The sequence below is a fragment of the Podarcis pityusensis genome (genome assembly GCF_964106645.2).
Source record: "Podarcis pityusensis genome assembly, chromosome: 7".
NCBI lineage: Eukaryota > Metazoa > Chordata > Lepidosauria > Squamata > Lacertidae > Podarcis > Podarcis pityusensis.
The window spans coordinates 59,568,197-59,594,440 of record NC_138031.1 but is presented as its reverse complement, the minus strand read 5'-3'; the positions used below and the strand labels follow the sequence as shown (position 1 = coordinate 59,594,440).

General features: G+C 46.8%; 2 protein-coding genes and 1 long non-coding RNA gene across 3 annotated transcripts in view; 2 read left to right on the top strand and 1 right to left on the bottom strand.

Moving 5' to 3' along the window:
* Positions 1-3,653, bottom strand: LOC308481701. The gene is made up of 2 exons (XR_013988826.1): positions 3,097-3,653; positions 1-2,279 (listed from the first exon to the last, which is right to left on the bottom strand). It is a non-coding gene; the product is annotated as an uncharacterized lncRNA (long non-coding RNA).
* The window catches only part of LOC308481672 (uncharacterized protein), a 395,496-nt gene that overhangs the window by 17,506 nt on the left and 351,746 nt on the right, over positions 1-26,244 (top strand). The gene's annotated exons all lie outside the window — the stretch shown is intronic.
* On the top strand, positions 4,099-7,054 carry SOX4 (SRY-box transcription factor 4). Its single transcript, XM_081014248.1, has one exon. The coding sequence runs from the start codon at positions 5,464-5,466 to the stop codon at positions 6,763-6,765; it is 1,302 nt and encodes a 433-aa protein (XP_080870374.1). The 5' UTR covers positions 4,099-5,463; the 3' UTR covers positions 6,766-7,054.

The window sequence follows — 26,244 nt, the reverse complement described above, 5'->3', positions numbered from 1 at the left end:
TTAGGATCTTAACAGTGTATTTATTATCATTGCTATCAGGCTGAGTAAATTGAAAATGATGATCAGATGCTGCCAGCACTTTTTGAGAAATGGATGACATAACTAGATATTGGCTGGCTTGGATAGGCAACAATTTATCCAGATATTCTCTGCATACAAAGTTTTCCCTGTCTAAGATACAAATGTTATTGACTGATCTGAAACCGAAAAGGCAAGATCTTGTTTAGAAAAGGAGCCACATTTAGGCAGTAAATCAAACATTAATAGTTTTTAAATGTTCCTGCCACTGAAGAAGTGATGTATTAAGAGCATTTGAATTTAGCTTCGAACTGTTCCTTTCACAGCTCTCTTACTGAAGTGATATTTTCAGTAATTGCATTGCAGTTAGGCAGGCTGCTTATCCTAATCTGTAGTAATTGTTGCAGCAGAGGTAGTAGCTTGCGTTGTCACCTATACTATAGTTATCTTATCCATCTGGGACTTAGGGGCGTTAGTGCATGTGACACAGATTTTGTGCCAGTCCACGTTGACTGAATGTATGTTTCTGGGATCAAGACTACTGTAAATGTTGGTTTTGACTTGTGAAGTCCTAAAAGGTTTAGGAGCAAGTTATCTGCACCCTTTGGAGCCTGTTTGAACACTGAGATCTGCCTTTTTTTTTAAAGGCCTGCCAGTGAGATTGGTTCGGTTGGTGGGCATGAATGAGGATGCTTCCTCAACCTCGGTCCTCCAGATGTTTTGAGACTACAATTCCCATCATCCCTGACCACTGGTCCTGCTAGCTAGGGATCATGGGAGTTGTAGGCCAAAAACATCTGGAGGGCCAAGGCTGAGGAAGCCTGCCCTGGGTTACGTAACTACTCCCCTGCTGAGTTGGAACAAACTCTACATTATCAGCTTTAAAAACATACTTACTTAGGAAGGCCTAAATATTATTTTAAGTGGGGTGTATGGGGTATTCGGGGAGGTGTAGTACCTCTGGTTGGGAACACATTGTGCTCCTTCTGGGGTAGTCCGCCCACCTTTTGTCCTCATCCTGGGAGCTCTCACCTCTGGCTCCTAGAACAAATTAGCATGTGACAGCAGCCACACTCTGGGAACAGCTTCGACTGGCTGGCTAAACCAAGTAATGGGGTCTCAAACCCTCAGTGAGTTAGGGACTTCCCCTGCATGTGAAGACAGGCTCTAGTGGATTGAGCAGACAAGACCAATATTGGCTGCAACGGTCAATAATGTGGTTCCTGCATGTGCTGTAGAGGGAGGTGAGGGGCAAATGATGCTCATCAACCTGGGAAGGTAGCTCATGTAAGAGAAGGAAAACTCTGATGCTTGGGAGAAGAAAAGGCTAAGGAGTAAACCCTACATAAATACAGAGTGGAATCCCTAAGATGGTTGGATGGCACCTTCTATGCCTCCTTCCAGCAACTTCCTGCAGCCGAGCTGATGCCAAATATATTGCTCTGCTTTTCTTTCATCAGCAAAACCGAGAGGGAGGTCTTGTCTCCTGGGCAGCCCAGGACCTCCATGCACACTGCCCAGGCTTGTGCCCTGGAGAGGACCCTTCGGTGCTGCTAACCGAGTTTCAAGTTACTGGTCTCTGCAGCCACAACAGACCCTTTAAATTCTCCAGTGGTTTGACTTTGCCCCTGGAGGTGCACTCCATTGTCTTTTGAGACAGATGGATACCAACAATATTTTAAGTTATTCAGCTGTCTTAAAAATGTTTTAATGCTGTGGGGTCCCCCCCCCACCCCGAAATTGGTATCAAAGCCTATGCTTTTATTCTTGTTTGTAGTTTAGCTGGCTCATGTTGCAGTTTTTTATGCTGCTGCATAACTCAGTTGTTTTTTGTGTGTGTGTGTTACAGCATTTTGTTATTCTGCTGTAAGTTGCCTTGTGTGGGTTATGCCCCAAATGTGGCCTATAGACATGTTTATAAATGAATAAAACTATTGTATGACTGTCTTTACACCGTGTCATGCTAAAGCACATCAGAATCAGTTGCTGCCGCCGCCTTCTTCTCAGGGTGAGATTGGCACCTGGTGTCATTTTTTATATTTTTGTGTATGGGCCCTTAAACCCAGTTCAAGGCACTATAGACCTAAAGTGCTATATCATTAGGAACAGTAAAACTCTGTCCTAAGATTTACGTCATAGTTACATACCTAGGATTGGACATCCGTGCCACCGCTGAGTCACAAAACAACATCCCAGCCGTGTCCAGCGATACTCAACTTCCTGGGGTTTCAGGCAGGATCTGGAGAGGTTGGATACTGAACCTGGGACACAAAACATGCATTCCACCACTGATGTGTGAATTTCGCTTCAAATACTTGTTGCTATTTTATGTGATTTGTTTAAGATGGGATGTTCACTAAATCAAATCTGCAACTGTGTGGATTTCTGAATTTACACTTTCCAACCGTATTTGAGATGTCCCCTAAGGTATTAGGGGGCCTTCTGGTGGTTCCCTCGCTATGAGAAGCCAAGTTACAGGGAACTAGGCAGAGGGCCTTCTTGGTAGTTGCACCCACCCTGTGGAACGCCCTCCCACCAGATGTCAAAGAGAAAAATAACAACCAAACTTTTAGAAGACATCTGAAGGCAGCCCTGTTTAGGGAAGCTTTTAATGTTTAATAGGTTATTGTATTTTAGTGTTCTGTTGGAAGCCGCCCAGAGTGGCTGGGGAAACCCAGCCAGATGGGCGGGGTATAAATAATAAATTATCATCATCATCATCATCTCTGTTAAGGGTACAGTAATTTGTCATCAGTCCCTATGCACTCTTCAGTGCTCTGTGTTCATGATTAACAGTGCATGCTTAAACTGGAAAAGAACAAGACCATCACTAGAACCATCCTGTTAGGAACCTAAACCAGTTTTGGGACCTGCCTGCTCTATTATTATTACTATTATTATTATTAACCACCCTTCATCCCTAGATCTCAGGGCAGTTCACAACATAGGAGTCCTGTTTGTTCACTCCAGCATATCTGTAACACACCAATTTTGAGGAGTGCAGAGTATTTGGGAGATAAGTTTGGACTGCTTTTGTTTGATCGTACTTTTTTGTCCTCAATTCATTTCCCCCCCTACATTGTCATCAAGTGGCATGTAATTTATTGTGAAGGTTCTCCTTTTTTTGTCTCAGCACCTACTGGGGATGAAGCAATGACTTGATGGGTGCTGTAGAACCTGTTTCACTTCTGACAGTACTGTTGGATAAGAAGGGGAAAGTCTGTGAGCTATTTATTGTTTGTTTTAAAATTACTGTTTTCCATTTTCACAGGCATTAGGATTTGAGAGTTGGGCAACTCAATGAGTCATAGACAAAGTATGCCATTGTAAACAATGTACCTGAGTGTATTAACGGGGGGGGGGGGGGCAGGAGACAAGCATCCAATTTATAGCCTTTATTTGTTCTGCAAACCATTCGTTGACCATTCTATTTGCCACCAGCTCACCAGAGCTTTCCAGAGGAGGAGCTCTTCACGGAGGCTTTTTTCGCCTCCTCCCTCCAAGAGAAACTGAAGGGGGCGAGGAGGGAGAGAGGAAGACTTGGCATGCTACTTAATGCAAATCATCCAAGATTACAAGAAATCATATGCAGGAGAGTGAACCTTATCCACCCGCCTGCATGGCGAACAACGTGGGCCGGTAGCAGCTCCTAAAGGCAAAGCAACACAGCGGTGTAATTTACAGCCACAAAAAAACTCTCCTTTGCACCTTCTTCCCAAATAAGTATGTAGAAGCTGCGCTACTGTGCGAAAACTACTAATGTGGGCCGTGGTAGCCCCAATCATACAAACCAGTAGGCCATATGTTTTCCACTGGAAAAGGCAGGATCGAATAGAAAGCAGTGAAGAGCGCGTTGCGGGGCGGGAGCGAAGTTTGTGTGTTTAATCTGTATAGATAAAAGGAAGAAATTAAGCAAAAACACGTGCTGGATTCTTCTCCCATCCCCCACCCCGTTTCCTCCTCTCAACGAGGAGACGCTCCCAAGGAGTCGCCTTTCCCTTTACGCGGAAGTCCACGCTTCCAATGCATCGCACGCCCACTCCCCCCTCCCCATCCCCCTTCTCTGCTAACATAACGGGCAGAGCTCATCTCCCTCCCTCCCTCCTTCCACCCCCAGAGTGTAGTAACACACGGACGCCCGCCCCGCTCCCTCCTTTCCGCTCGCGAGCGCGCCAGCGCGCACACGCATTCACACGTGCACACGCACTTTCCTCTCCACGCCCCCCTCCCCCGCCGCCCCAGGCCCGCCGCCCTTTTCGCCCTCACACGCGCACACGCGATGAAGTAGGAGGAGAAATGCAAACGCAAAAAAAGGGAGGAGAGGTGGGGGGGAAAGAGAGAGAAAAAGAAAAACCAGAAATCTCAGCTGCACTTCTGGCCCTTTTAAAAAGTTTGTGTAAATTGGAATGAGGTCAGATTTGGAGCTTCTCATTGCACGCGGTGATTATTGTTACATTGGGTTCCAAGCCAATGGGAGCCGAGAGGGTGGGGTTTGGCACGGCGGAGCGTTGGATACAGCCTGCGATTGGCTGGGGAAATGACTGTGAAAGGATAAAGGGGCGCGAGGCGGAATTGGGGTCCGCTCTAAGCTGCAGCCAGAGTAACCGTCTAAGAGAGGGGGGCGGTGCGAAAAAGCAGGCCACTTGCATCGCCCCGGTTTGTACATGTCTCTTTCCTCTCTTTGGGGCTGTGCATCCAAAGGAAGGCGAGACGGGACTAAATACATTGATTGCACCAGTCACCGCGCTTCCTCCCGGGAAGACACACATTTGTTAACGCTACTTGGTTGCATGCGCGGGGCCGCCTAATCCCTCGCAGCCACTGAATGCCCGTCGAACAAACTCCTGCTCCCTTCTACCACGAGTCCTGGACGGACTGAGGAAGATTTTCATTTTCTTTTCTTTTTTCCTTTGCTTTGTGGGAGGCGGCCTTTTTTTTTTTTTAAGAGGTATTTTTGGTTTTTTGCTGTGCCCTTCCAAGAAAACGAGAGACTTTCAGCAGTGGGCGTGCTGCTTTGCTGAAACACCTCGAGCAGGGAGAGGAGAGGGAGAAAGAAAGACGGAGCGAGCAAAGCACTTGTAAACTCCGGGGTGGGGGAAGAGGTGGAAGAGAGAGAGGCGAGAGACCTTGGATTGGCGGTTGGCGGCGTTAAAAAAAGAAACTGTTTCTGCTTGGAGCCCGGCTTCTGTAACTAGACCCCCGGCGCAAAGTTGCGGCGGAAAGGCGGGCAGAAAGTCTGCCGGGCAGAGGAGGAGGAGGAGAGCGGTGTGGAGCTACAACTACTTCCCAGAGGGAACCGTGCCTTAAGTAGCCGAAGGACGGCGCGCTCGCCGAGGGGGCTGCCGAGCGACGGGGAAAGTTGAGCGCCCGGTTCCAAGCTGGTGCCAAACTGAGCGCCGCCGCTTCCCCCGACAGCCGCCGCTGCTGCGCGCGCGAGCCGCCGAGATGGTGCAGCAGACGAACAACGCGGAGAACACGGAGGCGCTCCTGGCCGGTGAGAGCTCCGACTCCGGGGCCAGCGTGGAGCTGGGCATCGCCTCTTCGCCGACGCCGGGCTCGACGGCATCGACGGGCGGCAAAGCGGACGACCCGAGCTGGTGCAAGACGCCCAGCGGGCACATCAAGCGGCCCATGAACGCCTTCATGGTGTGGTCCCAGATCGAGCGGCGGAAGATCATGGAGCAGTCGCCCGACATGCACAACGCCGAGATCTCGAAGCGCCTGGGCAAGCGCTGGAAGCTGCTCAAGGACAGCGACAAGATCCCCTTCATCCGGGAGGCGGAGCGGCTGCGCCTCAAGCACATGGCCGACTACCCCGACTACAAGTACCGGCCCAGGAAGAAGGTGAAGTCGGGCGCCAGCGCCTCCAAGCCGGGCGAGAAGAGCGGGGGCGGAGGGAGCGGCGGCGGCGGCGGGAACAGCAGCAGCAGCAGCTCAGGAGGAGCCGCCTCCGCTGCCAACTCCTCCAAAGTCGCCCTGAAAAAGGGCAGCAGCGCCGCCGCCAAGCTCTCGTCGGGTGGCGCCGGCGCGGGCAAGCCGCATCCCAAGCTCAGCCTGGGTGGCGGCGGCAGCAGCAGCAGCAGCAAAGGCGCGCCTCCGTTCGCCGCCTCGGAGCAGCCGGCCGCCCTGCTGCCCCCGGAGCACCACTCTCTGTACAAATCGCGCGCCGCCTCGCCGGGCTCCTCCTCGCCCTCGGGCGGCGGCAGCGCCAGGCACCTCCCGGAGAAGAAGGCCAAGCGCCTCTACCTCTTCTCGCACGCTTCGCCCGGCGGCGCCGTGCCGGCGAGCCCCACGCTGAGCTCGTCGACGGAAGCCAGCGACCCACTGAGCCTCTACGACGAAGCGGGCGCCGCCGCGGGGGCCCCGCACGACGGCGCCGAGCCCTTGGCTTCGCCCTGCTCGCCGTCCGACCACCGCAGCTACACCAGCCTGCGGGCGCCCTGCTCGCCTGCCCCGTCCACCTCGCGCTCGTCGTCGTCGGGCTCCTCCTCCGCCTCGTGCGCTTCCTCCTCCTCGGACGACGAGTTCGAAGACGACCTGTTGGACCTGCACCCCAGCCCGGGCTTCGACGGCATGGCCCTGGGCAGCCTGAGCTCCTCGGTGCTCGACCGGGACCTGGATTTTAACTTGGAGCCCGGCTCGGGCTCCCACTTTGACTTCCCGGACTATTGCACCCCGGAGGTAAGTGAGATGATCTCGGGGGACTGGCTCGAATCCAGCATTTCGAACCTGGTCTTCACGTACTGAAGGGGTCGAAGGTGGAGACAGAGAGAGAGAAAGAAAGAAAAATAAGTGGGGCGCATGGATGGCACACAGACCCCATTGCGCCCTGCAGACTGGAGGAACGAGAATTTTGCCCTCTGAGTGTTCTTCCCCCCACCCCTAATGAATCTGACTTGGGGGGGGGTGTTGTGTGTATTTTTAAAAAATATATAGATACGGAACTTGGCAAAAGGGATCAACCTTTTTTCTTCTTCTTCTTCTTGGAGAAAAAGCGACCGCAGGAGTCCGATTTCTGGCTAAACAGATCCTCACACAGAAACACCCTCCCCTCTTCTCCCGCCCCCACGCTTCATCCTTACAACAGCCGGAGAAGGAGTTCCACGTTTCAGAGACTATAGCGAGAATCAAGTGGCTAAAACAAGAATGGCAACGACTTGCCGGGGGGGGGGGAGGGGAGCTGGAAGTCACGCACATCTAAGGTTTGTTTCTTGTCCATGAGTTTTGAAAGGGGTGGGGGTGGGGGTGGGGAGCAGATTGTGCTTTGGAGATCTCTTTTGGGGTGCGGGTGGGCGGGCTAGGGTTTCCCGGGGGTGGGGTGGGGGAAATAATGTTTCAAACAAATCAGCAGGACTTGCAATTGCCGGGGGTGGGGAAGAATCCTAGTTTGCGTTTTTGGGGGGAATGGGGGTGTCCTCTTTCGCCTCGAGAGCAGATGGGGTTAGAGAGAGAGGCCCTAGGAACTGGACTTGGCACCCCGAGTGGGATGGAAAAGAGGGGAGACGTTAAAAAGGAACTGGAAGCTCTGCTAAGAAGATAATAATAAAGCTGAAAAGGATTTGCACGTATAAAGGAGGTGGCACCGATTTTCTTAAGTCACCTTATATTATATACAGAGAAGTCAGTATGTGTGGAATTTCAACAACGCTGAACTTTTGTTTAGAAAAAAGAAATGGAGACAGATATAGAACATACCAAGTTTCTGTAATGATGTGGTACAGGGGGAAATAGAGGGCAGTTGCTCTTTTTTTTTTTTTTGCGAAAGTGTGTTTTCTTGCTCAGAATCGTGATGGTGTTGGATTATTTCACTGGTGGGGTTTAATATAGCATGTTATCCTATCTTTCTGAGGTTTCTGTAAGACTGTTGAACAGTTTAAAAGAATAGTGTTAGAATAATATAAGAAGCAGATAGATGGCGCTATGTTTGATTCCTACAAAATTATCACCAGCTTTTTTCATTCTTAACTCTTTAAAGGATTCAAACGCAACTCAAATCTGTGCTGGACTTAAAAAAAATGAAATTCAGGACCAAATTTTTCCTCAGTGTCTGTATGTGTGTGCGTGCGTGTGTGTTCTCCTTTATAGCTGTAAATGAAGTCTCTTTTCTTTTCACACCCATGATCCATCCTTGAAACATTATTATTTTTCCTTGTAAATGTAATTTGATGCCATTTTATAAGTGAAGTATTTATACTGGCCAAACATTTTTTTTACCTGTATTACTTTGTCCTATTTTTTATTTTGGTAGTTTCGTTGTTACCCACACCATTTTTATGTCACCTTCACTGAAGGGCTAGAGTTTTAACTTTTAATTTTTTATATTTAAATGTAGACTTTTGACACTTTTAAAAACAAGAGAAGAGAGATGAAAACGTTTGATTATTTTCTCAGTGTATTTTTGTAAAAAATATATAAGGGGTGTAAATTGCTGTTTTGGATTTCCTGATTATAACAGGGCTGCTGGTTAATCTCTCACACACAAAAAATCAGCCCCTACTTTCCTCATGTTTACACTCCAATCTGCAGGCTTCTTAAAGAGACAGCATCCCTTGCTATTCCACTCTACTTGTGAGTTGAGAGAGAGGGATTGTATTAATTCACTGTAGGGCTAACTTCTAACAAATAAATAAACAAACCCTCTCAAAGTAAATAGTATGTTGTACAGAAACAACTGGAGCATTTTCAAGAGAGAAAAAAGGGATCCTGTAGCTTTAACTTTTAAACCACATCTTTTGCACTTTTTTATAAGCAACAAAATAAAATAAAAAACCGTGCCGTTTAAAAATCACTGGATCTATCTAAATGCCGATTTGAGTTCGCGACACTATGTACTGCATTTTTTCATTCTCGTATTTTGACTATTTAATCCTTTCTACTTGTCGCTAAATATAATTGTTTTAGTCTCTTATGGCATGATGATAGCATATGTATTCAGGTTTATAGCTGTTGTGTTTAAGATGAGAAAAAAAGTGAAAACATCTTTGTACATTTAAGTCTGTATTATAATAAGCAAAAAAAAAGAGTGTGTGTTTATGTATGTTAATATAACATGACAGGCGCTAGGACCATCTGCCTAACGAGGAGGTTGTTCCGTTAAGGGTTTTTCCTTTTCTTTCCCTTTTGTTTTTTGGTCATCCATCCTGTGCAATATGCTGTGTGGAATATCTTTGTCTAACAATCTGCCCATAACACAAAGGTGGGGGAGGGGTGGGGAGGAAGCTGGCTAACGATGCCAAGTTCACTGCCTGTCAGATTGTCAATATACTTTCTGTAAATAACCTTTTATCTTTTTTTTTCCAAAGGAAATAAAATCAGCTGGAACTGAACCCTAAAACCCTGCCGTCCTTGTTGTCATTGCCAGAGCTCTTCTTTTGTGGTTTTCTCGTACTCTTTTTTTACATTGCCAGTGGAAAAAAATGTCTTTAACTTAATGCTTCTGAAATGCAAAAAACTGTTAATGCAGAAGCTTGGCCCTTGTCTCCCAACACCCCCCCCCCCACACACACCTGCCCCGCCCCCCTGGAAGGATTTGGCAAGCCAGATCTTCAAGCCCTTTGTGCTGCTTTGAATGTGTGCTGTCACAGCATGCTTTCGAGGAATTTGTATGCACTAAGCAAGTGCTGATAGCGTTGGGGTTTTTTCCCTGGAAGAGGAAGGGGGAGGGGAAGAGGTGCAGGGAGATGAAGGAGCTGCTGCTCACGGTAACACAGAAAGCCACTGGAGATGAAAGGCAGGGGATAAGCTTTAAAGGCCCCATCCACCATTTGTCCTCAACAGTCTGACCTTGCAGTGTGAAAATCCTGCCTCACCCTTTCAGTAGGCTTCTGGCTACAATTCTGCCCAGCGCATTGCCTGCTGGTTCATCTGCAGTGAAGATGGGAGAAAGCAAGCCTGTTTGGGGTCACTGCGAATACAGAAGGGTTTCTTTTTTCTTTTTAATTTTTACCAGCGATGAACTTTTAGAATTCCACTTATTAGAGCCAAAGCACTTAGATTCCATCTCTGGCATTCGAGAAAGTGGATTTAAATGTTTTTAGCTTGGTGCACTGCCAAAAAAACCAAAACACAACCACACACATGAATTACATTTGGTGGATCTTCCTTACCCTCCCCTCCCCTCCCCCTGTAATCTATTTGTGGAAAATGCAGGGGAAAGCAATTAGAACACTATAAGAGAGGGGGGTAAAGTAACTTACGAAAGGACAGGGAAGTGCCAACCGAAACGTTTTCTCCCTCTAACTTGGGCTGATCTTCAAGCATACTTCATTGGCTTCACTTTCTCTAATGGCCTTTTAGATAATCCTTTTAAAGCAGATATGAAATATTAGGTCAGTGGGTGAACTGTGAGTTCTGTAGCAGCTTTGAGGAAGAAGCTTAGAATTTGCATTGCAGATCGGGGTTAGGACACACACACACACACACACACACACTTGTAGCAATGATCTAAAGCTTAGCAGTTAATTGTGCAGTGAATGAATTGTAGCTTACCACATCTTTTTTTTTTAAAAAAACCACCTGTTCAAGCTGCATTTCTAAGCACACTGGCTTGGAAACTGAATGCACTGAAAGCCATTGCACTTGACAAGCCATTGTTGAGATTGGGGCTGTTTAAGAGCATTTCCAAACAAGTGGGGGGGGGGGTTGGGTTGGGTTGGGTTTTTTTTTTTATTTAAAAAAGTTTGATCTTCATAAGGGAGAGCTGGCACACTGGATTTTAGTTACCACTTCATGAGCTTTTATATTTTAGATGGTGGCAGTTCATTTGGGAAACACTGGAAGTCCAGAGGAAGGTATACTCTCTCACAGAGAAAGGAACATACTGTACATACATGCAAGGAGCCCATGTTGAAAAATAACTGCAGCCTTCTTGTAGCCTTAGGGTGCAATTATGAATACTCTTGCTAGAGAGTAAGCCCTACTTAATTTAATGAAGCTTGCTTCCAAGTAAACTAGGATTGAGTTGACGAAGAATTACATGATGCATGAAAACACAGTAAATCCTTTTAAAGGGATCTTTCTAGAACAGGGATTGGGAACCTCAGAGCAATTTCCAAATGTGGCCTTCAGGTCACCCTGAAGGCTGCACATGGCACTCTAGGCGTAAGTCATGCCCCTAGCACAGCCTATCCCAGTCTTTTTGCCACACTCAAATGTGTCCTTGAATTGAGATAATATCTTTAGAGGTTGGAGTATGTGTAGAAACAAACCTTTTGAGTTTGGTGTGGCTGGAATGTAGCTTACTATACAAGGGCAAGAGTCAGAACAGTTGTTCTGCCCACTGTTCCCTTGGCCTTACCCCACCCCACTTTTGCCCCAGTCACCATTGGCAAAGTTGGCTATGAAATATGTGTCCCTTGGGCAGAAAAGAGTTCCCCCTTTGTCTGGAGGGAAAGTGGACTGTGTGGTCCACCTGCAGGCTACTGGCCTGTTTCTGGTGAGCCATCTAGCATAGTGGTTCTCAAATGCATACAGGGGGGCACTTGGAATTCCTTGGGGGTCTCATATGGTTACTTAAATCTTTCTTTTCCCCAGGAAAGGAAAGCACATTTAGGACATACCGTAATGCTGTGAATTAGCATTTTGCTTTCACTAATAGACACAGATTTATATTTAGTAATTTGCTGTATGGAAGCAAACATCCCTTTCTTTCTACAATCACTTCCACCCATGAAACACTTAAAAGCACACAGCTAACAAATGGTACCCAACAAAAGCAATATATGAAACTTGGCCAAATTGCATCTAATGAAAATCCATGATGCAGGCTAGCTGACAAAATGTGTCGGGTGAAAGCTATGCATGCACGGCTGACAAAATACAATAAATTAAAACTATATGTAATACAGCAGGGTGGTGCCAATTTAAAAGGGGGGAAAAACACATTTTCCTTCTGGGTTAAATATGAAGGAAATTAAAGTAATGTTTCTCCAGCACTGGTGTAATGATCAAAACTAGGGCTGTGTTTTGGGGCCTAGGCCAGGACCTTATCAGCCGACCTGACAATCTGGCCATGATTAAACTGCCCTTGATCTCTGGCAGGAAAATAAATGGAGTGCAGAGCCAAGTACACATATTCTTGACATTGCTACAATCTTTCCTTGGGCCTCTTGAAAGCTCACGGGCTACAGTTTGAGAACCTCTGATATCCCACCTACTAGCTTCTGGAATTCTTGCAAAGAAAGCCAAGGAACTAGAAATGTGACCCAGGAAATCACTCTTAAGTTCTTCAGCGAGAATTTACACTCAATAATCATTTAGCACACACCAGTTATTCCTTAATTGATAGGTCCTTGGTATGCATGCTTTTCTTTGTAAATGTAAATGACATTTGGTAGATAACAATATTAATTTAATAATGTTACTTTTTATATTTCTATACAAGGATTCTAACAAAAATAAAGTCAAATCAGGCAAGGCTGGATGCAATACTCCCAAAGGCTGGTATATTTCTTTCATTAAGCTCCACATAATAGCTACCAGGGTAGGTCCCATCTACAGAAAGTAATAGATAAATGATACAGTAACAATTATTTTGTGCAGCTGTGTTCTGCATATTTTAAAACTGGATTCCTAGTGCAATATAAATGGACTGACACTTGGGATACAAGACCTTGTGTTTATCAAATTCATGTTACTGTTAGAAGCCCAAGAAGAGCCAATATACAAGGATAGTATAATATGCCTTTATTAGGAGAAACCACATGCAGCATGTGAGCTTTTGACTTCCAGCAAAAATTTTTAGTCCCAACTGTTTAAATAAATTGAGAAACAGGGAAATGTTAGAGTGAGGATCTGATTTCAATGATCTACAACTTATTTCACTTGCTAGCTTTCCATGGCCTAGAAATTATTTTATATGGGGGAGTATTTATGCCCTCCCCTGCAAGCCTACTATCGAATGTAGCAGTACAGTTCAGATTGGTTACATAAGATCAGACCAAAGTCCTCTGGTTCTTACAGATTTCTAAGGGAATCCTGGAAGCAGTAGATGAATGCAACAATCTACAGTGGTACCTTGGGTTAAGAACTTAATTCATTCTGGAGGTCCGTTCTTAACCTGAAACTGTTCTTAACCTGAGACACCACTTTAGCTAATGGGGCCTCCTGCTGCCACCGTGCCGCCGGAGCACGATTTCTGTTCTCATCCTGAAGCAAAGTTCTTAACCCAAGGTACTATTTCTGGGTTAGCGGAGTCTGTAACCTGAAGCGTATGTAACCCAAGGTACCACTGTACTGCGATCAGTTTGCCTTCCTGCTGTCTAAGCCACCTTCTGAGTTAGTGACATAGAATGGCAGGGGCCACATCACAGACTTACATGCTTCTAAGCATATGGAGATAGGAAGGAAGAGAGGAGCAATTGGTCTCCTGACAGGAAGGAAGTGAAGGCTGCATACTGGACTTTTATGCTCTGGCCGGCATTCCAAAGGTCCGACACATTCCGATACTTCTGAGCAAAGCATAGCAGAGATCAACAGCGGCTAGAGGAAACTGCAAAAAAAAACTCCAGTGCATTCTTCAGTGTGCTTAAATAAAGTCCACTCAGGATCTTAGCAGCTAGAAGCAGTTTTATTTACAGCAGGCTATCCATTATCTATCACAGCGAACAGCATCGCGAAAACACGTCCTCTCTCCTCAAAAGCGAAAGTAGAGAGAAAAGAACAAAGACTTGAGTCTCTCGGAACTGACGTAGGAGTTCCCCCCTCCCAACTGTAGGCAGGGCGTACATTCTGAGCTGTTTAACCCTGTAAGCTCAGGTATTCCTCACACCCCCTCTCGCCCTGCGCTACTGTGGGGAAAGTAAGTACAGAACTTACCCCCAACTCCAAACCACCACAAAACTCCCCATGACGCTGGAAGCTTAAAGGTTTGGTATATCCATCGGCCAGGTTACTGTGACTGGCACAGTACTTCAGTCGTATCAAACCTGACTGAACACTCTGACACACATTTTGGAAACGTATGTCCAGATGCTTGGTTCTGGCCTTAAATTGCGCAGATTCAGCCAACTTCAAACAAGGTTGATTGTCTTCCCAAACCGTGATGGGCAAGCTACAGTCCCCATAGATCTCTTGCACCAAGCATCTATAGAACTCTAGTTCCCGGCACAAATCTGACAGTGCACTGAATTCAGCCTCAGTAGAAGACAGCGCAATGAGACTTTGCTTCCGGGACTTCCACCCAACCAGTGACTTCCCAAACTTTACCATCAACCCAGACACAGACTTGCGGTCCTGCGAATTCGCCCAGTCACTGTCCGCATAGCATGTGAGCTTCGCCTCACCTTCAGCTGGCAGCTTAAGACAGAAGTCTTTGGTATGCTGCAGGTAGCGCAGTACCCGCTTGATACCGTGCCAAGCACTCACACTGCGCTTTGACGCTTCCCTACTTAGCAGGTTGGTAGCAAAGGCAATGTCTGGTCTGCTCCATTGGGACAGATACAACAGACTACCTAGAGCTGACTGAAAGAGCTCAGCATTCTCGAACTCAGCACTTTCTGCTTGCTGGCTATCTTTCACGAAGTTCGTCTCCATGGGTGTCCGAACTCCTGCACAATCGGACATTCTGAACTTCTCAAGCAACTGCTCAATTTTGCCTTTCTGACTGAGCAAGAAGCTACCATCCTCAGTTCTCGCTATCTGGACACCTAGGTAGATCTTTACTGCACCCAGGTTCTTGAGCTGAAACCGTTTCCCAAGCTTTTTGGCAAACCTCTGCACCTGTTTGTCTGCCTTTCCAACATGGATGATGTCATCAACGTAAAACAACACCAGTTCCTGTGAGTCTCCTGATCCTCTAAGGAACAGGCAACTGTCAGCAAGACTCTTCCTGAAACCTAGCTTCTCCAAAGCTTCATTCAGGCACACGTTCCAATTCCTGGCTGACTGCTTCAGGCCGTAAATTGACTTGTGAAATTTCCACACAGTACCTCGCTCATTGCCCTCAAACCCTGGAGGAGGAAGCATGTACAGATCCTCCTGGAGGTCTGAGTTCAAGTAAGCAACATCCACATCAAAATGATGCACCAGCAAACCTCTTTGTGCAGCGATGGCCAAGACCAAGCGTAGAGACTCACTCCTACACGTGGGCGCATAACTTTCCGTATAATGCAACCCCCTGCGCTGCGTGAATCCTCTCGCCACTAATCTGGCCTTATACTGCGGTTCTCCTGTCGCTGTGGGCTTAAGACGGTAAACCCAGCGGCTACCCACTGCCTTTTCACCCACTGGCAACTTCGTGAGGGAGAACACACCTAGAGACTCCACTGAGTTCATCTCCTTCTGCATCGTCTCATGCCATTTCCTGGCTTCTTCCTGAGGCAGTTTCTGGACATCCTCAAAACTCTCGGGTTCACACTGTGCCATTCCGACCCACACACTAGTGACGGCAAACCTTTCAGGAGGTTTCCCCTTGGTCATCCGCGTTGAACGGCGCAGCACTACTTCAGGAACCCCCTCTGACCCACTAGGGCCAGCCAGAACGTCCTTGGCATCAGAGAGCTCCCCCTCTGACTTACTGCGCCTTCTGGACTTCTCAGCCGAACCTGTGGGGGAAGATGGAGCACTGCGTTGCTCACTCTTCACAGCCTTGGGAGAAGTTATCCCCTCTGCCTGCACTGGGCCTGGACTCTGAGCCTCAGTAGCAGGTTCAACCTCTTCCTCTCCTTCATCAGCAGAGTCTAGCAGACTCTCTGACAGGATGTCAGGGTTCCCATGTATCCTTGCCCAGCCACTCTGCTCACAGAATTCAGCACTGTTGCTGAGCAGAATCCTGGACTGATTCCCTGACGGATAAGCAAACCTCCACCCCTTGGTCCCTGGCTCATACCCACAAAAAATCATCTTTTGGGACTTGGGTTCACCTTTCTTGCGTTTGGCCTTTGGTATGAGGACCCAAGCCTCACAGCCAAAAACGCGGAAGTAGTGCACCTTCGGTTTCTTGCCATGGAGCAAGAAGTACGGTGTGTCACCTACCACTGAATTGAACGACCTGTTCAGAACAAAGTTGGCCGTTCGCCAAGCCTCCCCCCAAAAGCGCTGTGGGAGCCCGGCATCAAACAAAAGAGCTGCGGACATCTCCCCTAGAGTCCTGTTTCTGCGTTCCGCGATCCCATTCTGTTGGGGACTGTGTATAGAAGTCAACCTGTGTTGAATCCCCTTTTTGCGGAAGAAACTTTGCAGTGCAGACCCGGTGAACTCCCCACCGCGATCGCTCTGAAAGTTTTGCACCCGTGTGGAAAACTGCAGTTCCACAGCCGCAATCCAGTCTTTGATTAGCGGCGCAGCTTCATCTTTGCGTTGAAGCGTGAAACACCAAGAGTTCTGCGTATGGTCATCAATCAGAACCAGCGCAAATTTGGCTCCGCCCAAACTGCTCACAGAAAACGGACCTGACAAATCTGCATGAATTAATTGAAAAGCCCTAGTGGTCACCCTCTCAGACCTAGGGTATGTGCACGTTTTCACCTTTGCGGACTTGCACGCTCTGCAATCTAGAAACTTAGCACATGATTTCATTTTGCACCCTTGCGTATACTCTGGGATCCTTTTCACTGACCCCCACGACACGTGTGCCATGCGTCTGTGCCAGAGATGTGGACACGCATCATGAACTGGAACATTGGCACACTGCGCTTGAGCTTCCTCCGTGTCATCTGGACCTGCAAAAGAAGCATTTATCACAAACAACCTGTCTTTACATTCAACACTGACTAGGTGCTGTCCATTGTTAGAAATAGAACACTTATTGTTCTCAAAACACACTCTGTAGTTCTCAGCAAGAAGTGCACTGACAGACAGCAACGCACAGGACAGTCCTGGAACAACAAAAGCCTGGATTGAATCCTGCAAGAAAGAACAAAACAGTGAGCCAGTCTGCGTGAGTGGGTGTCGAGTCCCATCTGCTAAACAGACAGTCTTCCCAGATTTTACAGAGGTGCAGTTCTCCAGGAATCCTCCAGATGGCACGAGATGATGGGAGGCGCCTGAGTCAATGACAAAAGCCAGCACAGCATCCTGTTGACAACTCTTGACTACAGCCATAGAGGCTGCCAAATGTTTACGTTCAGTGTCTCTGCCAGCTGCCTTCGGCTTGCCTTTCCCACGCTTTGCAGAAGAGCTCTTTATCTGGTTGCTACGGGAGACGGCCTTCGGCTGTTCCTCCACTGGACATTCTCTCACCAGATGGGAGGGGGAGCCACAGCGATAACAGCGGCGACGCGTAGCAACAGCTCTCACAGCTCCCTCTTCAGCCATTCCTTTGTTCCCTGCACCCCCACCTTTGGGTGCACAGCCTGGGCCTGCACGCTCCCCAGCACTCTGGTTGTAGGCCTCAACATCACACGGCCCCTCGGAGACAAAGCAGCTACTCCCAGCTGTAACTTCAGGAACATGGCCAGCAGCCCCCTCTGGGCTCTCAGCTTCCTCTCTGCTCTCGGCTTTCTCCCGGCCCTGGGCTCCTGCTGAGCTCTCACACAGACTCCTCAGCACCTGCCAGGCGGCCTGAGCCAACTCAACGCCCTCCAGGTGGGGCAACAGGATAGCGTCCACGCTTGCTCTCAACATGCAGAGCTCCCTTTGCATTCTCTGCTCTCTATCTTCCAGCAATGCAGCCTCCAGTTCTGCTCCTCCTTCTTCAGCAGCAACTGGCATGGGTGGGGCCGGCTCCTTCTGGGCTATATCCCAGAACCCTGTGGCCAAAAACCACCCCCTCACTCTTCTAACCCAGATATCCCAGGACTGGGTTGTGAGCTTTTCAAACGGGACATCATAAAAGTCCTGGAGCTCAGCCATCTCCTCCCCCAGTGCTCCCATTGGGGCTTTGAAGTACTCACGCGTACCAGCCAGCTTCAAAGGAGAGGCCTCCAGTGGCTCCTTGCAGCACACAGCATTGCAGCCAGCTTCCCTGCTTTTCTCCCAGGCGAAGCCTCAAAGCAGGACTTTTGCCTTCCGGCAGCAAAACAGCAGCTTCTCAGTTTTCAGCCTTTTTAAGCACACAGCACATCAAAGCAGGCTTCAAAGCAGATTCCTCTAATTGCATTAACTGCCCCCATAACCTGTTAGATAATTTTGATTTATTGCTCAGATAAGCCTGAGGTCCGGCACACTTCCCATCGCAGCTCTGGCCGGCATTCCAAAGGTCCGACACATTCCGATACTTCTGAGCAAAGCATAGCAGAGATCAACAGCGGCTAGAGGAAACTGCAAAAAAAAACTCCAGTGCATTCTTCAGTGTGCTTAAATAAAGTCCACTCAGGATCTTAGCAGCTAGAAGCAGTTTTATTTACAGCAGGCTATCCATTATCTATCACAGCGAACAGCATCGCGAAAACACGTCCTCTCTCCTCAAAAGCGAAAGTAGAGAGAAAAGAACAAAGACTTGAGTCTCTCGGAACTGTAGGAGTTCCCCCCTCCCAACTGTAGGCAGGGCGTACATTCTGAGCTGTTTAACCCTGTAAGCTCAGGTATTCCTCACAAAAACTTGCAAAGGGGCCTAGTGTTGGGAAAAAGCACCAAGGCAAAAGCCAGCTCCAGATGGCTGGAATGCAAAACAGCATGTTGTGGTTTACAGATGTACTGTTGGAGAAAAGGTGGAGCCTATTCTCTGTACTGAGCACCGGATGTTAGCTCAGTGTGTCATATGACCTGTACTGGAAGTACAGGGGAGGAGTGTGTGACTCTTCTGATGGAGTCTGAAGGGAACAGTCACATTTCTATGTACTGTTGAGTGACAGGAATAAAACATGTAAATAGGACTCCTGTCTGTCTCATTTCCCCTCCCTGGGGAGAATGCAGGGAGGGAGAGAAGCAGAGAGAAGCAGAGGGTGTGTTTTCCTCACATCTAATGAGGGAAATCGCCGGTTTATGACCTAGCCTGCCGGGAGAAGCAGCGGAGAGGTCATCCAGTATCTCGCTCAATTGCCTCGGGGGAGGCCAGGTACCTCTGCCTGTGAGCTGAAGATACTGACATATGGCAGCCTTCGGATGGTTGCGATTCATCGGACATCTGCATGAGAGGCTGGTGGATTGTCCTCCTCTGCTCCAAGGAGGAAGAGAAGCGTCTGAAAGAAGCCAGAGGCTCAACAGACGGCTGGTGGAAAGAAGAAGTGTTTTCCAAGCAACGGAGTTCAAGGTATGCTGCTGCATTTCGGGCTAAAAGTGTGAACGCAGATTGATTCTCTGGTTCACGGGGGAGCTGCGTTTTGGAAAAACAAAAGCTCCGGGAGGAAGAGGCCTGCAGCTTGAAGGCTGAAGCCTGCATTCCACAAATTCTTGTGGTTAAGATAAGAAGTCCTATTGAAATGCATTGTTGCTAAGTAACGGAAAGTTGGAAAGTTACTGGCAAAGGGGCTGGACTGTGATTATGAAGCTTGAGAAAAGCGAAACAAAACCAGAGAGTGTTTTGGCTACAAAGTTTACGTGCCCTTGGAAGGGACTTTCCATAGCAGCCTGAGTTTAGCTGCCAGGTGCAAAAAGCGTAAACAACTTGCAGTTTTGCCTGCGTGAGAAAGGAAAAAACAACTGTTGGATTTTACAGCTTGTTTGACAGTGTGAGCTGGAGGCTTGGATTCAAAATGGATGCCAAGAAAGGGGGAGCCCTGCCCTGTTCATCTCCCCTGACCAGAGACAGTTATTCATCAGGGTCTGGATGGATAACTACCCCAGAAGGGGTGAGCCAAGATGATGCTGGCCAAGTTCCTAAGAGCTCAACGAAAGCTGAGGAGAGCTTTGACCCCAGAGGGGAGAGTGCAGGAACTGTGGTTGTTGGAACTGTTGTTTTTTTTTTTTAATCATATTTATTAAAATTTCCAATAATAACAGAATAAAGAAGATAGAAAAGATAAAGAAAAAGAAAAGAAAGAAAAGAGATCAATTTTAAACCCTTATGTTCATAACCTTCTTTCTGGGACTCCCTCCTTCCCCTCCCGACTGTATTCCCCTTTCCCTACGTTGGTTCCACAAGTTCTCATTCCCAATTTAACCTAATATGTTATGCCTAATAGCCAATTTAAATTACAATCTTAACATCACTCCTCACCTTTAACAAAATAAAACAAAGATTTTTTTCCCCAAAATCTACCCCGTTTCCTTCCACGAATTCCCCCTTTTCTTTTTTTTTTCCAAAACTTGTTAAATCAAAATACCAAAGTTATATATATAAAAAAAAAAAAATTTAAAAGATAGAAAATAGAAGAAGATTCCAAAAGTTGATTACATAGCCTTTGGATTCTAGAATTCCCCCTCCCTTCCCCGGTTTAGATTCCCTATGTCCATCAGTCTGTATGTTGTCGGCCTGGAGGTCTCAAGTCCACAGCCAAACTTTCTCAATTCATCTTGCCGGTTTTCTTTAAATTTACTTATTTTGATAATATTTAATTTCAAAAGTCCAGTCTAATCGAGGCCTTTAATTTCCCTTGATCATTGTTACTCCTCCCATTGTTCTTGCCGTGGCGTAGTTGGTCCTTTACTCTTTTGTTTCTTACTTTCTCAGGTTTCTGTCTTGTTCAGCTGCAAAACCATTCTTATTCTGAAATCTAGTATCTCTACAGAGGTTTGTTATTCAGGAGCTTACTTAAATAGAAAAATTCTATTGTGTTGTCACCTCTGTAGACAAAACAAATATTTCAGTTTTGCTACTTTCCCAGGAGCTAAGACCAGTAATACACATCCCAGAGTAGTTTTCCATATACGCCGCTTGTAATGTCCCAAAGCCCCTCTAGAGGGATTGCAATAACTTTGTGTCCTCTCATCCAAAAGTCAAATTGTTGTTTCTTTTTCCATCCGACATTTTGTATCCATATTTATATCCAATTGTATCAAAATCAACCAGCAAAATACTTGTAGCAAAGTCCTCTTTATATTCTCAAGATTTGACAGCTACTTTGACAGCTGTCAAACTCTCCATCTCTCTCCGCCAGGTTCTCTGAATCGCCCCGGTTCCCGGGGGGGGGTTGCCTTTTCCCTCTCACCCTCGACTCTCCTCCAGCACAATTCTTGTAATGATTCCATCGTGGAATTTGGTATTTTTAGTCAGCAATAAACTTCAAAATTGATCTTGGTTTTTCAGTCCTTGTTTTAGCATGTTTACAATCAGGGAGGGGACTGACTTCCTTTTTAGATCCCCCCCGCTCGTGCCGAATCCGAAAAAAAAAAAATTCCTTTTTTTTTTCCCTCCTTTTGTACCCGGTTACCCAATTACTCACGGGTTTTTGTTAAATGTCCGAATTTCAAATGGAAGAAGCCAGCGCTCTCCGACGAATGGCATGCGGCTGCACTCGGCAGGGGAAGCGATAGACTCAAAGTACCACGCCACTCCCAGGCACCCGATCCGTAGCCTTTAAAAAGGCTCCTTCACGAGTCGGGAGGGCGCTGACGGTACCAGCCGAGTCCCCATGTCCACGGGCCCCGTGCCCGTGGTTTTTAAGGGTCCCCGCGTCGCCGGCGCGGTAGGACCCAGCCCCTGCCGAGCCGGCTCCCTCCGGAGCTCGGAGGGAGTCCGCCATTCGGCGATGGCGCCAACCCGGAAGTCCCCCCTGTGGTTGTTGGAACTGTTGGTGTTCCTGAACAAGGTGCAATGGGTGTTGCTGACAGGGGGAGGGAAGAACAGAGTTCAAATCTCCCCACTGATGATGCTACTGGGAAGCATGGTGTAGCATTGAGTGCTGTCCGATGCCACAATTGTGGACAGACTGGGCATCTACAGCGAAACTGTAAGAAGCCACGCCAGTCGAGGAGCAAAGAGCAGCTCTACGAAGCCTGAGGCGTCAGGCAAAAGCCGTTCCAAGTGCCAGGTGAAACCTGCAAAGGCTATGATGGCGAAAGGAACCACTCCAGATGTTGCGAACGCATTCATAATCGACACGGGCTGTACAAAACATTTGTGCCCGCACAGAGGACTATTTTCGACGTTGAGGAAGCAAAGCTTCACTGTGAAACAGCCCAACGGTCAGGAGTTGGAAGCGACTGGAATTGGGACTGTGTATCTTGAGAGTCTGAACTTGACTATAAGTGATGTTTACCTGGTTCCAGAACTGAGATTTAATCTGCTGAGCGTGTCGCAGGTTGCAAAGAAAGGACTGAAACTGACCTATGATGCTAAAAGCTGCAAGATCTACAAAGATGGAGAACTGTTTCTTACTGCCAAAGAGAAAGATGGACTGTATTTGTTGACTTTTGATCAAAGTGATTACATGAAATGTAATTCTTCTGTTTCTAACGAAATCTCTCTTGCAGGTGTGACCAGTGTGAGCACCAGGAAGCTGACCAAGAAGGTCGACAGAGCATTTCAGCGGGTTGTAGAACACACATTTCCCACAGGAAACGATTCAGATGATGATGATGATTTTTCTGATGTCACAGATTACAGTGGTACTGACGATGTCAGTGATAGCTCAGAGAGTTCAGTTGTAACGGTCATTGAGAGAAAATCTCACACAATGGATAGACCTTCACAGGTGAAGGAAGAACCACTGATTGCTACTGGTTCTCAACAGAGTCCAAAGGTTGAACCAGTGAGCACAGAGGATCAGAACCTCATACGCAGGTCTGAAAGAGTCACAAAGGGTGTACCACCAAAGAGGTACTCAAAAGAGTTTGCTAACGTAGCTGTTGCATGTGTTGCTATTGTTAACAACTCAAAGCAGGTTAAAGCAGTGTCTAAGTCAGAGACAAAGACACAACAGAGAGTAGCAAGCCAAGGTAATGCAGAAGCACTCATTCCTTGGAAGCCAGACAACCAGAGAGGTACACTGGTGAAACCAGTGGTGGGGAGTTCCAAGGGTGGAACTGAAACAACAGGGGACTGTTATATGTATAACAACTGTTTGTTCTCTTCTCTGGATCATGTTTTGCCAATTGATGCTTTTGGGGGAGGATGTTGGGAAAAAGCACCAAGGCAAAAGCCAGCTCCAGATGGCTGGAATGCAAAACAGCATGTTGTGGTTTACAGATGTACTGTTGGAGAAAAGGTGGAGCCTATTCTCTGTACTGAGCACCGGATGTTAGCTCAGTGTGTCATATGACCTGTACTGGAAGTACAGGGGAGGAGTGTGTGACTCTTCTGATGGAGTCTGAAGGGAACAGTCACATTTCTATGTACTGTTGAGTGACAGGAATAAAACATGTAAATAGGACTCCTGTCTGTCTCATTTCCCCTCCCTGGGGAGAATGCAGGGAGGGAGAGAAGCAGAGAGAAGCAGAGGGTGTGTTTTCCTCACATCTAATGAGGGAAATCGCCGGTTTATGACCTAGCCTGCCGGGAGAAGCAGCGGAGAGGTCATCCAGTATCTCGCTCAATTGCCTCGGGGGAGGCCAGGTACCTCTGCCTGTGAGCTGAAGATACTGACACCTAGATGCCCCTCACTGGCCCAACCTAGCTGTATTACTATTGACTTCCTGTAGTGCTCCTGTATGCTTTTTGGAGGTGAGCAACTTTATGGTGAATGGGAGCCAAATTTGGGAGCCCATCAGTGGTGGCTGTCTGCCATTTAAAGATGCTCCAATGTATTGCCATGGCTCATAAAGCTATAATATATATTACCCCATTGCTCTCAACCAATAGTCATAACGGCTGGATTCACACAAGCCTCATTCTACAGAACATGCTTAGAAATCTTTGCTGGGAGGTTTAAAAGTACATTCAACTGAATGCGCTTAGAAATCTTATGCAGACCTTCATGCTGAACACCCAAAGGTCTATAAAGAAGCCTATATGATGAGGGATGTTAGGAACAGGACTTAGAACAACCCTGTCCTGCCACCATTTTGAGCTTGTGTGCATACAGACAGGGCCTGAATGGGACTATATTGAACCTGCCTTCTGGTATTTTTAGACCTCTTTTCTCTCCCAATGTGGAAATGAGAGAAATGTTAATAGAAAACAGGGAGGGAAAATAGGATTTTAACTTAGGTGTAACTGGGCAGCAGCATATTTACAACTCCTTGAAACAAGAATAACCAAATAAATTCCTGCCTTTAGCATTCAGTTTGAAGCTGGAAGTTCCCTCTTCAAACAATGAGATTGTTATTGAGGGGGAAATCTAGAGACATCACCCATGTGGGGTAATTAATAAAAGACTTTGCTAAATCCCTACATCCAAAACATGGAGCTAAACACATGCTCCAGTAAGAAAGCCTTAGAAGAGTTTAAAAGTCACAATACGTGTAGTGACTGAAGCATTTGGAATATAGGCTGAACAGGCCACACTTTAATAAGTTTAAATGCTTTACTTACAAAACTTCCAAAGGTCAGATTCATGTGTTATTCCATGCAGCAGCAAAAACACATGGGTGTGTGTGGAATGAGCTTGTGATCTGGGCTTGAAACGGTCAAGTCCAGACATGTTGCCTGGTCAACTTCACATAGTGGAAGACAGTGAACACATAAAGCTTCACCTCCTTCTTCACCAGAGGTGAGGGTGCATGACCTAGGCGAGTCTAGAAATACAATTCTGCGGTCTTAACCCCTTCATGCATTAACTAGCCCTAAGCTTACTAGTTATATTTGACTGCAATTTCCCACAGTTACGTCCTCAGCATTTCATAGGTTCTAGATGCTTATATCCTCTGGAAGTGTTTTGGATTTTTAATGTTACCAAAAACTAATAATTACATACTTAAAACAGTTTTTGCATAGCAAGGGAGGCTATGTAAACCATTACCTTGTTGTTGTTGTTGTTGTTTTGTTTTGTTTTAATTCGTTCACTGATGTTGGAACTCCTGACAATTATTTTAACAAAATTTGGATTGGATAGCAGCTTTGGGAGGCGTGTCTTTAAAGCTTTCCCCAAGCTATTTTTTCCCAAACCTTTGTCCTCCCTCCCCTAACCCCCTGCCCTGTTGTTTTCCATTGAAGGAAAAAATAAAGGTACATATATCATGCATGCAGTTTCCCCTCATAACTGGATGAACAGCAGATAGAGAGTGCAGTAATTTATGTAGAAGAAAAGCCATGGAAGGGAAGGGTTAAAGCACTGCCTTCCCCAGAACCACTTTGTATGTGCACACACGTGTGCGTGCATGCACGCTTCACAATTAAAATAAATGCCATGAGATCCAATCATGGCGATAGAACTTCTGCATTAACTACAATAATGACTCATTCATCGCTGAGCCTGTTACCTGAAGGCTGGGCACTTGTTAGGCAGTACGCTCATGCATACTATAATACATGTGGTGGATTACATAGGCGAACATTTCAGTTTATATCATTTGCAAAATAGGAACAGAGCAGGTTCATTAATTATACTTACCAAGGCCCCTTTAAATTCATTATCAGCCCCAATAAGAAATGCTAGTTTTTGTGTTATTATTTGCATCAAGTTGCCTGGCATGACTACCTCACATTGGGAATGGAAGGGTGTGCAGAACAAGTAAGAAAAAGAACAGAAAGGGGCTGAAAATGCAGTACCGCATGTGAAGTCATTCGCTTGGGACTAATAAGGTTGTCTTTGGCTATCTCCTGCAGAAGACTTGTCAGCTTGAAATTACAGGGGAAGAAAATGACCTTAAGGTCTTGATCCATCAAAAATGTCTGTGAGCTGCCAATATAATGCACTTGCAGAACAGGCAGACAGCATAATTCTTGGGTTCTCAAAATGAAGCATTCCTAGTACTTGCGATAGGAAATTTTAAATATTGCACAATGGCATGAATGGTTGGGCAGGGTGCACATGAAATACGGATGTTTCATGGTATAAAAGGGGTAAGTAAAATGTGTGTATCTACAAACACATCAAGCTACCAACGAGTGAGTGGTTTTCCTATTCTGTAATCAATTTTGTGAAGAAAATCAGGGTTGGTTTAGTTTAGTTAAAAGAAGTGGATGGAAAATGAGAGTGGTGACAGCTGTGTTCAGGGAGGTAAAAGAAGTCTATCTGGAGGATGATTGGGGTTCCGAAAGGAACAGCTGTAGATAAATTGTGCATTATTAAATGTAGGCCGAGAAATGACAAGGATCTTCCCTCCCACTCCCATGTTCTCAGACCAGTTGCGATGGGCTGGACTTGGAGTGCAGCTCCTGCACCTGGAGAACTGGCACCTGGACATGTGTCAGGGCCCAGCAGAACCCCAGAGATGCTGGTGAGTCTGGTGCTGACATGGCTTCATCATCTGCCTGGCAGCCACTTGCTACCATGGCTGCTTATTCAGTGATCAGCACCTGACCCCTTTTTCTAATGATAGCCCAGTGGGTGTTCTCCAGACAGTGACTTGCAACTCCCAGGAGAGCAG